The sequence below is a fragment of the Salmo salar genome, chromosome 13, assembly GCF_965601325.2.
Source record: "Salmo salar chromosome 13, fSalSal1, whole genome shotgun sequence".
NCBI classification, from domain to species: Eukaryota; Metazoa; Chordata; class Actinopteri; order Salmoniformes; family Salmonidae; genus Salmo; species Salmo salar.
In genome coordinates this window covers 74,171,263-74,187,461 of record NC_138303.1, presented here as the reverse complement: position 1 = coordinate 74,187,461, position 16,199 = coordinate 74,171,263, and the positions used below count along the sequence as shown (strand labels likewise).

The 16,199-nt window shown below is 41.4% G+C and overlaps 1 protein-coding gene across 2 annotated transcripts in view; it reads right to left on the bottom strand.

Moving 5' to 3' along the window:
* Nucleotides 1-14,998, bottom strand: part of LOC106567727 (zinc finger and BTB domain-containing protein 16-A) — a 130,203-nt gene extending 115,205 nt beyond the window's left edge. For both annotated transcript variants that reach the window (XM_014137360.3, XM_014137361.3), the window contains exons 1-2: nt 14,868-14,998; nt 10,392-11,722 (exon numbers count right to left, since the gene is read on the bottom strand). In XM_014137360.3, the coding sequence (XP_013992835.1) occupies nt 10,392-11,629 (1,238 nt within the window). In that variant the 5' untranslated portion in view covers nt 11,630-11,722; nt 14,868-14,998. The remainder of the gene's footprint in view (nt 1-10,391; nt 11,723-14,867) is intronic.
* Between the last annotated feature and the right edge of the window lie 1,201 nt (nt 14,999-16,199).

The following is a 16,199-nucleotide window of genomic DNA, read 5'->3' as shown; positions in this document are numbered from 1 at the left end:
TGATAAATAGAAGGAAAAACAAAAAAACTAAAACATATTCTCTTCAAGAGCCAATGACAGAATATAATCATAGAAAAGTGTTTAACATTTTATTTCCACAAGTGTTTCAGGCAGACATCAGTGTAGCTGCACTACGTGGAGAGAGAAAGCCATCAGGAAGGTAGGCCAGATAATAAATGTACATGTCACTTGATAACTGGCTGTAACTGCTAACCACTGGTGTGTTTCCACTCTCACCAAGGCAGGTAGGCAGGCGTAGAGGAGCGTGGGCTGTCCCCAGCACCTTCCTCCCTCTGACCACAAGCTCCCCAGAAGGACAAAAGATAGGGGCCTCGGCTCGCACGTTTCATAACAGCCTGCCTGACCACGAGGCCAGGCGCCACGCTCTCAGCACTAGCCAGGTTTAGCCACGCAGAGACAGGTGAGGCAGAGCCGAGGTTGGGCCAAGAAAACAGACACTAATGTTACACAACAGCCCTCCTCTCGGTTCTTATCTCTGTCTGTCCGATGTTCGGTTGATTCCCCATTGCCATGGCCACGGTCTTTCTTCTCCCCGGGTCCAAAAAAACGGCTATTTCAGATGTTAGGCGAGAGGTGTTGTGCCACCTGGCTCTGTACAGAGTCTGCACCACGCTCTCCCGCCTGTAATCCGGCCATCTCCAGTTGCAGGGGTAAGATAACAGGAGCCAAAGCACTGAAGAAAGGAGGAGGATGGCGCAACAGTAGCGAGACTATGCACTCGGTGCCAAACGATGCTTATCTGGTTAATAAGCTGTGTGATCTGGTTCTTCTTTTTTGGGGTGATATATATAATATTTTTACTGTATTTAGTTTGTTAAAATCAAAGGGTGTTTGTGTTGTTGAATCTGTGTACAACATTCATTCATCAATTATTTAAAAATAACTGCATGAGGTGATGACGGTATGAGCGGATTCTCAAATCCGATAGCGATTCATTTTTGGGGGGGGATGGGGGAAGCGCTCCTTCTGATAGAGAACATGCCTCTGTGATAATCTGTCGCTGTAGTCAGGGGTGTGCAGTCCATCCACATGATGTAACCCAGTGTTAAGTCTTTAATCGATACATCTCCCGGCATGACAGTGCGGACAGAGCACAGATCTGAGATCAGAGAGATGGTGGTGTAAATCTTTACAGTTCAACCAGGGCCTTTTAGAACCTGTCTATAATTGGGTGTCAGCCAGCTGCCTCGGCTCGGGTCTGCTCTACTGCAGCGTCTGGCCAGCCAATAGCTTATCCTCAGATGCCTAAACAAACACTGACACCAGACACTACATCAACAAGGCATCAAGACTCAGAGACTATGAAGAAGAGTTAGTCAGGGAGGACAACCTAACGCTTCATGTCTCGCCCGTCCTCAAATTTGGTCTGTTCTGGAAGACAAGAACCTTCTGGGCACATGTGCCCTTTTCAAAAAGCTTTTGTGGTGCTGTTTGGTTATTACCCTATGATGTACTACTGTACCTGTGTAGAGTGCTCTCCAGGGGAGCTCGCTCACAGATTTTAAATGGGGGGATAATCCTGCTCCATGTAATGGATGTTCCTCTGCCAGTTTAGCTTGCAATAAAAAGCTTCTACATTGAGCCAAGCTTAGGTAATGAATCTGTACTTTCTTTCCCACCATAATGCAGACTATGACAAAGCACCCACAACACAATGAGGAAGAAAAAAAAAAAGAGCGCTCACTGACACACAAAAGCCTATCAATAAAATATGGTAAAATAAATAAATCCCTTACAAACAATATGTTAATTTAATTTGTATCTGGGACCACAGATTGGGGATGGAATAGGAGGTCATCTTGACCGTTGGTGCTAAGGTTCAAGCCTAAAGCAGCCTTGTGGTTCTTGGTGGTGGATATGATATCAGGTGTGCTTCACCTTATAGGGCAACTTCTGACGTGCACCCCTCTCTGTACCTCTCCCTACACATCATTTCAGCATGCAGGTTGTGTGTTATATCCTGCGACAACGCTATGGCTGTTATCAGGCCCTATCTGCTCTTGGTTTACTGAAGAGGAGCACGCGTGGTTATCAGTCCTCCTGATATGCACAGATAAGGCCCCAGACTCCTGTTTAAACACTAGGGACCCTGGGTATTAGAACCACGCTGACTGCGTTTGACTATGCCCTCTCCGCCCACCTCGCCACGACGGAGGACAACCGAGGAAATTGAATATCCGAGTCAGTTGTTGAGGAAAAGGTTTCTCTATGTCAAAGATGGCCGACAAGAGGTGGACAATCATTGACAGGGGTTCATTTATACACCTTGTGGCTTGGATATGAAAGAGATGGTTCAAACATTGACGGTTCGTTATGTTTAACAGCTATATTCTGAAAGGGTTCTGGAGGGGGCATTCTTGTTTGGTTGTAAGTACATTAGAGGCCAGGCATCTGCATGATAATGGGTGTTAAGTGAAAGAGATAAACCCAAGGCTATGGGTCTTTGAATAGGAAGCTGTGTTTGGAATATCAAGCAGAGTTTTCTTCTTTAGAGTTAGTCCCCGTACGATTAATTTATTTGTCTAATAAATCACTCAGCCTTGCCAGATGATTATTTGCTTATCACGGGGTTACTAAAATATTGCTGTAATCCAGTCTCCCTAAAGCCACGAGTACACTCACCCAGACTTCCTTCAAGAAATAAATCTGAGCCTGTCAAATATGTCCCGGCTTTGGAGAAAGGGGGAAAAAAAGCCGCAGTTGTTGTTGTTGTGGTGAGATGGAGCTTTGATTTGGCCCCTGTAGGAAACCTGGGGCGATTGAAAAACAAACACAGCCCTTCATTTACCAATCCCTCACTCATAAATCTCCAGGAGATATCAATACATGACTCTGGGGGGCTACTTCAAGGGATACCCCCTCGCTCCATTTGTGGAGCCAAACCACATCTCATCCAGTTGTTGAGGCTTTACGATAGAACCCAGGGCATGGGCGAATGAATGGAGCAGGCTAAATTATACAGGAAGCAAGCACTTACTGATGCATTCATTCTAACACACACAAACACACTCTCGCTTGTGCACACACACGCACAAAGGACCTGTGCCACGTCTGGAAACAATTATGGCCAGTTAACTTGACCTGTTTGCACCAAATGAACTCCCAGACTGAAATATTTTTCACGTTTGTAACTGGAGATGGTAGCAACCCTGGCACAAGGCTGCTGGGATATAATCTGTAATTAGTCAACCAGAACCATTGCTCTGTGTGCTGCGAGCTGTCAACAATCAAAGCTTCTGACAAATCTTTAGAAAACACAAACAGGTAGGTCTATCAACTGGGGAACCACGATTTCTGTCAATTGCACCGACATTAAAAAAAAAGTAATCGGATGAAAGAATGTACAGGTTTGCTGATAATAAACAGAAGGGAATCAGAAAAATCATTAAATCAAATCATGACTCATAATTCTGGCAATTTATCCTTCTAAATTAGATCCATGAGAAGATAGGGATCTGCATATATTTAAAGGCAGACATTTTCTGGATACAACGGCAATTTGTTATACACGGATGATAAAACAGGCGATGCATGACGCAATGTTTGACTTTATACTTCAAATGTCTGAAGTCTGTTTGAGGAAGCTTTAGAACAGGGCTTACAATATTTAGGGATGTCATAGAACATCTGCTAATCTAAATGAAGCCATTAGTATTCTGTTGGGGCAGCCAACAGATCAATGCATGAAACGGTTTGGAAATCTCTTCTGATCCTAGATTTCCCATCTCTTGCACAACCAGGGATGGTCACATTGATACAACTTTTGAAAAACAGGCAACCTCACCACTCAATTTCTCCAGGCAAAAAGACGTATCCTGAAAATTACAACAAATCGTCCTTTGACGTAAAACACACTCCAGCTTTCACATTAAATAAGCATTCAATAGATCGGACCTAAACCCGAAGGACATTCAGGATAAATTGTGATTTATTAAAGACAACTATTGTTTTTAACGCCGCAAAATGAAATTGCCATTTTGTTCACACTAACCCAAGTTATTTCATGGCAAATAAATCCAAAAACACTAATGTTTTTGTTTATTATAGCTTACAAAGGCTCTATTCAATTCCTCATGAATTTTAAGGACTGTGGGTGAAGGTACACAAGGCCATCTCTCTAAACAAGTAATTCTGTATTTCTTCCAAAATTCATTAAGGGAATATAGAGTAACCGAGACGGAATACACTCAAATCTGCCAATTAGATAGCTTTTGTTAAATCAGTCTTCGGCCATGCTGTAGACATACCAATATTTTGGTAGGGGCCGCTGAAACAGAATCCTTACGTGAACCTTAACCGTGGCGCATTCCATCTGATTAGCACAAACATTTCAAGCTGAGCAGGTCCACTCAAGGTAAAAGAGGCCGGTAGAAGAAAGAAAAACATTCTGACGGTGCATGTAGTAGTGATGCAATTAAATTCCAGGAAGTGCTCTCTTTCGTTCTCTATTGGCAGCCAATTTAACTTGGACACATTCAGAGTTATTGCATTACATAAACGTAATGTACAGTAACAACAACGTTCAGCAGAGCACAACAATTCTGGAAACAACAAAAGTTAGTTGTACAAGATCAGGGTACTATTAGGTAAAAACTTTTCAGCACAACAGGTATGAGTCATCTTGATTTTGGAATCTTTAAAATGTCATCTGACTCTTTTATGTTGCATAAAAGCCTGGAGTTCCAAACATGACCTAGGACCTGTAAACTCACCAGGGGCACCCTTCCCTTCCCATTCCTTGTCTCAGTATAATCTTAAGCAACTGGAAATGTGAGCTCTCAATCAATTCTGACACACTGAGTCAAACCCAAAAATCGGCAATTCCACAGTAACGGAATTGTGCTGTGCAAACTTGTGAAACATAGACATCTATGATATGGTCCTATGATTACTTCAGATTTGGTCCGGTCTGGACAAGACCAAATCTGAACCAATCATGGATGTCTATGTTTGGGCCAAATGAAAGCCGGTCCAGACGTCTGTGGAAGTTGAAATCAAAGTTGGTCCGGAGCGGACCAAAAATCAACATCTGTTGACGTTGAAATCAAGGCCAGGGCGGACTGACCAAATTTCAACTACTTTTCTATGTCCATTACATCCAGTGCTCAGTGGTTGAGGATGCTGGTTACAGTAAATGGAAAGAGAGAGGGCTCGTGGGTAAGTATCTGTAAGAGCCAGGAGAGGTGACATTAATTGGAGAGAGAGAGGAAGGAAAGAGAGAGGGATTGGTTGTCCCGATTTTTCATACTCTTGCTTTGACTACCAGACAAAGAGAAAGAAAACGGTTATCAGCTGAACATAACAGTATGCCAGCGGAAGGTAGGACAGTAGCACGTGACCCAACTGCGGTTTGTGACTACAATGGGAAATCATTGTAGCCAATGCAATTGCAGAAATTTAGTTAGATTGTTTTCGGAAATTCTGTTATCGATTTGGCAAAAGAATTTAGAGTTTTAATTACTTGATCATTCATAAACAAAATTGATATCAGTAAAAACACTAATTGATAGGTCTACCTTTACTTTTGTGAACTGTCATTATCCTCCCTCATGAGGGAGAGAATTTCTTAAAAAGATGTGGGTTTTCATAAGAGAATTTCAAGGCACATGGCAATGTTTCTTAAACTTACAGAAGGCAAATAATTTCTCCAAAACGAAATATAAAAGTGTTGATATGAGTTGGCTCAGGTCTTTACTTCAACATTGTGTTTTGATGCATTTGTAATACATTTTAAGACTTTTTCTAGTAGATATTTTCTAAGACCCCTTTTCTATCTCTTTGACAAGAAATCAAAGCCTTTGCTTTGATTATATATATATATATATATATATATATATATATATATATATATATATATATATATGCCTTATTTACTCAAAAATATAGACTCTTAGCATTCGTTTGACACCCAATTTGACATGCTCCTATGAACTTCACATTGGTCCTTTTACATGGAAATGTCCAATTCCAAATCCTACAAGCTTCATGAGGTGTTGGGCTATGTGTGAGAGTGGCAGGCGATTAGCAGAAACCGAGTGTTTCTTAAAAAGCAGACAATGGCCTATTTCCCAAATTTTGAGACACTAGTACAGTTCCTTGACAGTTTTGGAAGTTGAGCAACATTTCTCATGTGCAGACAACAGCACGCTGACCGGTCTACAACAGGAGTGCATGGTGGGATTTGAACAGCGGTGCACACCTGGCGTGGATTTACTTGCTGTATACCTCTCAAATCCCCCAACCCTCCCCCTCCTTTGCACTCCTACATCCACACTACTACTATTACTACCACCACCGCCCTCTGGCTATGCTGACGAGAAGCAGAGGCCAGCCGAGCGGCCGAAAGGTTAGGCTGCAGAGGTCAGGGCTCGGGTCCTTTGCACAGCCCTCATTTCCTGGGCTGGACAGTCTGCACCACTTATAAAGCTAATAAGGCCCTCCTTGTCCCCCCGGTGGCTGGGGCCCCCAAACTCTCAATCACTGGCCACACCACAGGGATCAGGAGTGGGCTGAGATGGGTGTGAGGAAGGAGGGAGGCTGCTTCCCATTAGCTGGCCCCCCTCACCAGGTGCGACTAATGGGCTCAGCGAGCGCCACGGCAGGACAGCTCGCTAGTCACCCGGACAGGCCTGGAAGTCATCAGGGGAGAGGACCTCAGCCTCCGTCGCCAACCACAGACTTGATGGTTTCAGAGAGAGCGACAACAATGTTGACTTGATATGATAGCCTACTTCAAACTTAAAAAGGGATTCACCTGTACTTTTGTATACGTTTTGGCCAGTAGTTCTGAAAGTAGAGCTCATAAGCCAAAAGTGGCCCCTGAAAATTGCGTACTGTGTCACATATGTGCACCAGGCCACTGCTCTCACTCACTCTCCTGGTGTGCATCATCTGCATCTTGATAGCTGCCACTCATATGTTGACGGGCTGAAGCTCATTGGTTGAACTCAAATTGCTAGAGGGCTGGGTCCATGTGGGGGAACATTTTTGGGAAATAGGGCAGCACAACTTCCAGAAAAACAGTGACTTTCAAACTAGGGATTTTGTGGCTAATTGAGGTAAGACTGATATTCTGCTCATAGATTATGCATGTATGAACTACACATTGACACATCCAGCCCAAAGCGCAGGATGTTGAAATACTTAGTTGCCAAAGTTTCAGAGCATGTCTTTAAAAATCATATGAAAGCAAAAACTCAAGTATCATGTAGTTGCAGCAACAACAAGTAACCTGGTGGCATAGACAGGTTAGCTGACAACGCCACAAAAACGATGCGTGCAATTCAAAGGGTCAAAACGACGTGTGTGATGGTTCTGGATGGCCAGATAGCTAGCAACAATATCAAGAAAATGCGTGAGGTGAACCGTAAGTGGCTTGTTTCAGCTTGTTTGATCTTGTTCTTGATACCATGTTTTGATTTGAGGTGTTTTGACTGATGTTACGTCTACGCTAATATGGCAAAAATTTGCTAGCTAACCAACAACTGTAACGATGTATTTGAGAGACAAGTGCTCATTGTGCAACTTTGTTTACAATGAACATTGGAGTTGAAATATAGTTTGCATGTTATCAACAATCTAAGCCAACCCCGTCTGTCTTTCCCCATAGTTACGCACTAGTCAGTTTTGTTGCTAAACAACCAACCCGTCTATTGAGTTACAATGCCTAAAGAACAATTACACCACTTTTCAATATCATTTTCATTATCTCCAGCACAATACCAGTATCTACATATGTGAAAACGGCGCAATTAAACATATAGAAAGTCAACATTTTTCACGATGACCGTCAGGCATTACAGAGACTCGCGGTGATGTGGGGAGCAAGAAAATACCCTGCCTCTGGGCTAGAAACTCCGTTTTGACATGTAGACACTGGTATGGTGCTGGAGATAATGAATGAGATTGAAAAGTGGCGGAATTGCCCTTTAAAGTACGTACATTATTGACTTTAGTACACAAGTTTGAAAAAGTAACTCTTACCCAGTTCTGGGTGAAAATTGACAACCATAAAATCCAATGCAAATACCAGTAGTCTAATGGAAAATATGCTACTCATTTCCATGAAACTTCTCACTTTCTTCTACCTTTGGTTACAAAAATGTAACCAAATAAACTATGAATTTAACAATTTCTAATGAAAAGGCATATTCATTGGTTAAATTCTTCTGAGGAATGTATCATCAAAGCAGGCGATCTTGACCACAAGAAGCTAATCTGACATTTATTTATTGCATCAGATTTCAACTTTTTCTCTTGGCTGAGAAAAATATCTAAATGAGGGGTAAAATCTCAAACGTTTATATTTGCAGTGCCTTTAGAAACTATTTCTGGGTAAGTCTCAGAGCTTTCCACACCTAGATTGTGCAACATTTGTTCTGTCAAATCGGTTGTTGATCGTTGCTAGACAACCATTTTCCGGTCTTGACATATATTTTCAAGTAGATTTAAGTAATAAGTCTCTCTGGGACAGTCGCTGTCTTCTTGGTAACAACTCCAGAGTAGATTTGGCCTTGTGTTTCAGGTCATTGTCCTGCTGAAAGAGAAATTATTCTCCCAGTGTCTGATGGAAAGCAGACGGAACCAGGTTTTCCTCTAGGATTTCGCCAGTGCTTAACTCCATTCCGTTTCTTTTTTATCCTCAAAAACTCCCCAGTTCTTAACACTTAAAAGCACACCCATAACATGATGCTTGCCACCACTATGCTTGAATATATGGAGTGGTACTCAGTAAGGTGTTGTATTGGATTTGGCCCAAACATAACAGTTTGTATTCAGAACAAAAATCTATTACTTTGCCATATTGTTTGTAGTATTACTTTAGTGCCTTGTTGCAAACAGGATGCATGTTTTGGAATATTTGTATTCTCTACAGCCTTCCTTCTTTTCACTCTGTCAATTAGGTTAGTATTGTGGAGTAACTACAAAGTTGATCCATCCTCAGATTTCTCCTATTACAGCCATTAAACACTGCAACTGTTTTAAAGTCACCATTGGCTTCATTGTGAAATCCCTAAGCGGTTTCCTTCCACTCCAGCAACTGAGTTAGGAGGGACATCTGTATCTTTGTAGTGACTGGGTGTATTGATACACATTATTTTTACTCATCTACCAATAGGTGCCCTTCTTGGAAAACCTCCCTGGTTTTTGTGGTTGAATCTGTGTTTGAAATTCACTGCTCGACTGAGGGACCTTACAGATAATTGTATGTGTGGGATACAGAGATGAGGTAGTCATTCAAAAATCATGTTAAGCAATAATTTTGCATACAGAGTGAGTCCATGCAAATTATTACATGACTAGTTAAGCACATTTTTAGGCTTTCCATAACAAAAGAGGTTGAACACTTATTGACTCAAGACATTTCAGCTTTTTACTTTAAATTAATTTGTAAAACTTTCACAAAACATAATTCCACTTTAAATTCAGGATTTTTACAACAGAATGTGTAAAATGTTGACGGGTGTGAATACTTTCTGAAGGCACTGTAATTCATGGATATTAGCTTAATAGTCATCTAGCTTGTTAGCACTAGTTTAAATCCCTGTAATATGGATATCTTCCATACACGATGCGCCCATTAGGGTGTACCGCCACTAAAGGTCGATACTTGTAAATTCTGTAATGCTTTCCTTGAACCAATGTCTGTCCTGTTTAACTGCATGCTTTTCTTTGGATGCTGAAATCCATAGTTTTTATAAAAAACTGCACCCTTTAATTCACTGTTTCCAACAGAGTCGGAAGTTAAGCGTGCACTACCACTTGATACTTAAAAAATATCCATTATTTAATTCTTACTGTGTACCTGTGCTTGTCCTGATTATTATAGAGTTGTCAGTTGGATTTGGAATCCAACGTTTTTGATAATTTGCCTTCTATGCATCCCTTGCGAAAACTAAAAACTCTGCCATGTAATGATTTACAAAAAAAAAAAAAGATTTCAGCACCCAAAGAAAAAGCTTGCAGTTACACAGGACAAACATTGGTACAAGGAAAGCCTTAAAGAATGAAAATTTTTACAGGTATCAACTGATAGCGTCTCGATGTAGTCTGTGGTACATTCCGCCGACACGCAGTTGAGTTTACTAAGCTGCTAGCTAGTACATGCAAAAAAAAAAAAAACATTTTCAACTGAAAAAAAAGGACTCAAAAACTTTTGTTAAGTAGATTCCTGAATTATGAAAGGTAGAAAAATGTAGACCTATATTTTATGTACGTATATCAGTAAACTTAAATGAAGTAACTGTAGGCAGAATTTAATTCTACTTTATCATTGATTTGAAGAAAAACTTTTGGGCAAAGATCAACAAGTTTACAAATGTTAATAGAACCAAACCAGTGAGAAAAAAATGTCACAAAGTTGACCTTACCGGTGTTGCTCTACAGCTTCGTTGTCTGGTAGCTCTGCACCACACACGTTGCAGAGTTCGTGCTGGTTTCTGCCGTCTGGCTTCATGCCAGCGGCCAGCTCCCCCAGCTTGTTGAAGAACTCCCTCTGGATGAAGCTCTGGGGCAGAAGTCCCCCGTAGGCACTGAAGTCCATGGACATGGCCAGGGCAGGGGACATGTGGAGAGAAGAAGCCATGGAGGCCGGCATGGATCGCATAACTTCGTTTTTATGATTGGGAGGCAGAGAGTACAGGGAGGTCAGCTGTTTCTCGGTCATGCCTGTCATGCCCGCCATGGCTTCTAGACCCATTTGGCCACCATCTGCTTGGGGGTCGCCCATGCCATCCTCCCGGACGTAGTGCAGCTCGCGGGCACTTGTGATCACGCTGCTCCTGGTCGGGGTCCCTGGGCCATCACGGTTCTTGTCCAACTCGCCGCTCCTCTCACCATTGCTGGAGGCACTGGACTCCATGGTTCTGGGGCTCTCGTGGCCTCCGCCTTCATCCACTTGCATCATCTCTGTCTTGATCTCGGTCATCAGTTGGCGGTGGGAGTTGCCGTGAGTCAGGTGCTCTCCCCCGAAGCCCTGCTGCAGGAGGGACTGGCCGATGCTCATCAGGCTGTCCACGGCAGCTTTGGTTGGGCTCATGGTGGAGAGCCCAAAGGATGTGGAGACGGACGGGCTCTGGTCCAGGGCAGAGGCTTGCTGGGTGGCTGAAAGGTAGCTCCCCTCCATGGAATGCTTCTTAGCGTTCTTCCCTCCTTGCCGGCCCTTGCGCTCGTCTTCTTCCTCCGTGCCGCCATCATTCATATTGGCCTCCGTGTCATTATCATCCGAGGACTGGATGGTCTCCAGGATCTTGAGACATTGCTCCTCTAGGTACTCGATTTCTAGGATCTCTGCTGCGTACAGCAGGTCGTCCAGGTCTTCCACTTTGGCCTGGAGTGTGGCAGTGTAGGCGTACTCCAGGATCTGCTGGAAGGTCTTTGGTGAAAGGAAGTCCAGGGTGTAATGCTGGCTGTTGCGGTGAAACAGAATCTCAAACATCTTGCTGGTGCAGGCCAACACGGTTCTGTGAGCATGGAACTCCTGGCTGTCCACCATGATGACCACGTCGCAGAGGGTTCCTGCCAGACGCATCTGGTTGGCCTTCTGCAGCAGGACCGTGGGGTGGTTGGGGTTCTGGAGCTGGATCATACCCATTTTAGTCAAATCCATAACGTCGCTGAGATCCGCCAGGCCAACTCATTAGGCTCGCTTTCCCTCCTCAGCAGTTTCTTCACTTATCTTCGTAAACAAGATAAAGTCAATCTGGAGAGAGAACAAGATCAGGCATATCAGAATATTTTAGGAAAATACTTTATAACATATGAAAACAACTGTTGGCTTCTCAACTATATATCATATTTGGTCCTAGCCCAATAAACTTCAAATAACTGTGGTAGATAAGATCACAGATCAATATTTAAACCTACACTTTAATATAAAAAATCCAAACAGTTCTGCAGTGTTAAGTTAAAACAATCAATTGTGGTTGTATGAATTACTGCAGATTATTTGAAAAGCCATTGCAAACCATAAATGTTATTTGTCTTTTTAATAAGAATTGATTTCAATTAGATAAAGATCAGCAATTTATCCTTATTTTCTGGGGATTTTGAATTCAAATTGTTCTCACCTCTCATCCATTAACATTGCACACTTCATAAAATGAAAACAGGTCTATGCACATGACACTGAGCTGTTCTGTACATAATAAATACAACTATGGACATACAACCCTACTGGGATGGTAAGAAGTGTATGCAATGGCATCATAGTTGAAATGAGTGGCAGTAAGAGCAAAGGATCAATAGGTAACTAACACAAGTCAAACGCCAAGCAGACCAAATCACCCACTCCTTATTAAACTAAAATAACATCTTTACAAAATACCCCATCTTTTCCCATTCAATGTATAGTTATGTGAAACATGAACAGCAAAAAATATGGAACACTGAGAGCCTTGCAACACCCTAGTCTTTGTTAGAATGCGTTGATGCTTGGTTCACAAAGACCATCAACACCCATTCTGAAATGAAATGGTATCTTATTCAGTATTCTTATCACAGAGAAGAGCAGTGAGCACAGAAGGGAGCGAGCAGCGTGCCAGGAATAGTTGGAACAGAGGATGTCGCAACAACAAAAAAACGCCATGTAGACCAACAAGATTATATTACATACGCCAAAGAAACGCACGAGTCATTGCTTTGGACACCTCTTTAACTTGGTTACGTAATATAAATTGCTCTACACGACTACAATTCTATTGTAATCTGATCTGAAAACACAATTCATAAAAAGAAGCGCAGGTTTATACTAGGACAGAATAGTTTCCATTACTGCTTTTACTTGGAATGTACCTGGTTTTAATGTCTATGGAATGTACAGTAGTCTAGGCGATCAATGATTTGAATGCATGTTGGCATGTCATCGCCCGCTCTCACAAAAGATTAGACCACATGAGGAATAACCTGTAATTTAATAATATTAAATTATGATATAATCATCACCGTTATTATTATAAATATAAAATGTTATTTCAGTAGCCTATTACAATTAACATGATTACGTAGCTTATACTCATTTTAGGCAAGTCATTTTATCATTTACATTTTCAAATATTCCATTAGAGTTAATCAAGAATCAGAAACGGTAGGCTACAGACTTTTTTAATTTTTCCGAAAGGATATTGATAAGAACGCAGATTAAAATCTATTAATTTATGCTAACATTATGCATCCACAGTTCCAAAACAGTTAGACAAGGCTAACAATATACTCAGTGGCTCTCATAAAAATGAAGTCAACAGTTGGCAATCGTTGGAAATACTCAATGAAAATTATATTCAATTTCAGATAGCCTATATTACAGAGCAGTTCAAGACTGTATACATTTGGTATTGATGTGACTGGTGGACATCGAACAAATGACAACAAATGTTACTTTATGACACGAATAACAATTTATCGCTAATTTATGACCCAGTAAATAGGTCCATGTCTATAGCGCTGCGTAATTAGCTTAGTACCCCAGGTTTACCATAGGAAACAATCGAAAGTTGCCTAATAAGGATAGGTAACGTAAAGCCCACAAATTGTATGAGGAACTGGATTAAGACAGTGCGTCAAGACGGCGCGTTAATGTCACCAAATCATTTCACGCATTTGTGTGAATAGACACCATTGAAGGGTTAATTATTATTTCCAATCAATAGGCTATGCTGTATTGACAGCATATCAACGCCAACATAACGCAATCATAAGAGAACCCTCTAAGGACCAACTGTATCCACGAAGACAGTTGTCTGTCCGAAGCGCGCATCTCTTTAGCATTATGTTCAATGCGTCCTGGTGTTTATAAATCTGAGACAATAAAAACCTATGCTCGTGGAAATTGTTTCCAAACACATTTCGCTCAAGAACAAACAGTATACTCACACTTCTCTCAACAGTCTACTAAAGTACATAAGGTCGAATATGACCCAAATGCATGATCTCAACCGGGACTGGTTGCAACAATGATTCAATTCACTAGCCTGCTATTCTGATTAGCACACAGGTGGAATCGTTTGATGTGAAATCATTACAGCTTGAGAGCATTTTATTTGGACATGTCATTATGATTGTGCTTGGAAGAGATAACCCATATCGATGGCAATTCAATTTGCCATTCCATCTATAAACAATGTTCTATTTATTTGCGTCAAGAGGAGGCAATATTTCATTAAGAATCAAGGAATAAGCAGCAGTCGACCAGTTATCTATATGTGTCTCTGGTGTAGGCCTACAATGTACATCAGTCAGTGAATAAATAGATGGACACAGTTCAGATTATTGCCCTTGTGTTCAAGATGATTTGTCATCACCGCTGCACGAGCTCCTCAAGTGCGTCATTTGTTCGCTTTTTAAAACTTCCAGGAACATAAAGAGCGGCATAAGGTATCAGCGTACTGTATTCTCATTTCAACAGAAATACTATTTTCAGAATAAACCACATGGACGAACGTCACAATGTCTGGTTCGCAATGTAAGCCTCAGACCTCACGTTCTCCTGTTGCGATCTCCCGAATACTAAAACAGACAATTACGTCAACCTAACATCTTTACACGGCCAATGAAGCCCAAGTGTTCATGGAAACTTAAACACCTTTCGTCCGCTCAGACTTTTGGCTTTATTTGACAGCTAAACACATGTAATGTAAAACACTTCAGCGCAAACAGGAATTGATAGATCAACTTTCCTTGCCACATTGTAGCGCTATAGGAACTGTAACTTGATGAGGGTTGAAGTGAGGATAGCAAACATACTATTAAAGCATTCACAATGTGAGTACACAGGAAAAACAACTGTAAGCATGCAGAGAAGCGGGTCTGTCACTGTAACATGAAAGCTGCGCGCCCATATCAGTACTCACCTAAATTGCACGTTTTGATTCCGAATGTGTGGTTATTGGGCTACAGCATAGTAACGCAGTTCACAGTACCCGCTCTCACACGCACTAACTCCTCTGTTCTTTCGGGTTAGCAAATCAACACAATGGTGACGTCAACGAAGCGAGTCACTGTTCCCTCTCTTGAATCCATGCAAACACTGCGAAAGTGAGACACCTAGGGGGCTGCCGAATCTTTAACGTGTAGGCAGCAGGGGAATTATAGGAACTGATACAATTATCAGTGACGATGATAATAATAATAACAGTTTATTGTATTTGTTTAACAAGGCAAGTCAGTTAAGAACAAATTCTTATTTTCAATGACGGCCTAGGATAAATGCCTTGTTCAGGGGCAGAACGACATATTTTTACCCGGTCAGCTCGGGGATTCGATCTAGCAACCGTCGGTTACTGGCCCAACGCGCTAACCACTAGGCTACCTGCCTAGAGTAATTGTCACAATCGGAACATTTTAAAAGTCGAAATCATTATGTAATTAGGTAACCCATATAGTAAGAGAAAATTAACAAGTACATGCAGAATATTGAGGATAATTGTCCAAGAAAGTGTATGAATAATGAATACAAATATTTACTGATGAAAAAAATAGATATCTACTTTATCAATTATCAAAATATAACATTTATATTCCTTTCATTTTGCCCCCACCAGTGCCACTTGACTACAGCTTGTGTTTTTACAACTTGTTGGCTTGTAGCCAACAGGCGTTGAGCTGTCTACAGTAGGCCTATTGGGAGTTACAAGGTATAGGCTGCTGTATGCCCTAAAACACACTCACTGCTACTGTATCAGTACAATAATAACGGCTGACCGATTGTGTTCTAAACTGCGATGGGAAAATGTGTTTTATACTGTAATAGCCCTTAGGCTATAACTAGTTGTGCTGGACCAAGAAATACCAGTCTGTATGTGTGTTACATAGCATTTGCATTCTAACATGCATAGCCAGGCACACAATAGAGAAGGTGGGCCAATCATTTTTTCGGAAAGACACAGTATTTAGCTAATTGTGGTAGCAATATTTTTGTTATTTTCAAACGTTTTCAAATATTTTGTTTATATGAATTGACTACTGCAAGATGCTGCCCAACCCTTATGGGAAGAATGTGGTTGTCATTCACTAAACCAAAATAATAACATATTCTATTATTTACCAAGTAGCCAAAACGTCCCCAAAATTGTGTGCAGAAAATAGTTTCTCATTAGTTACATTTAACATCTTGCTAACACGTTGAATCCTCCTCACACAAATCAAGCCACAAGCAACAGGTCTGTCATTTCATACTGACCAAT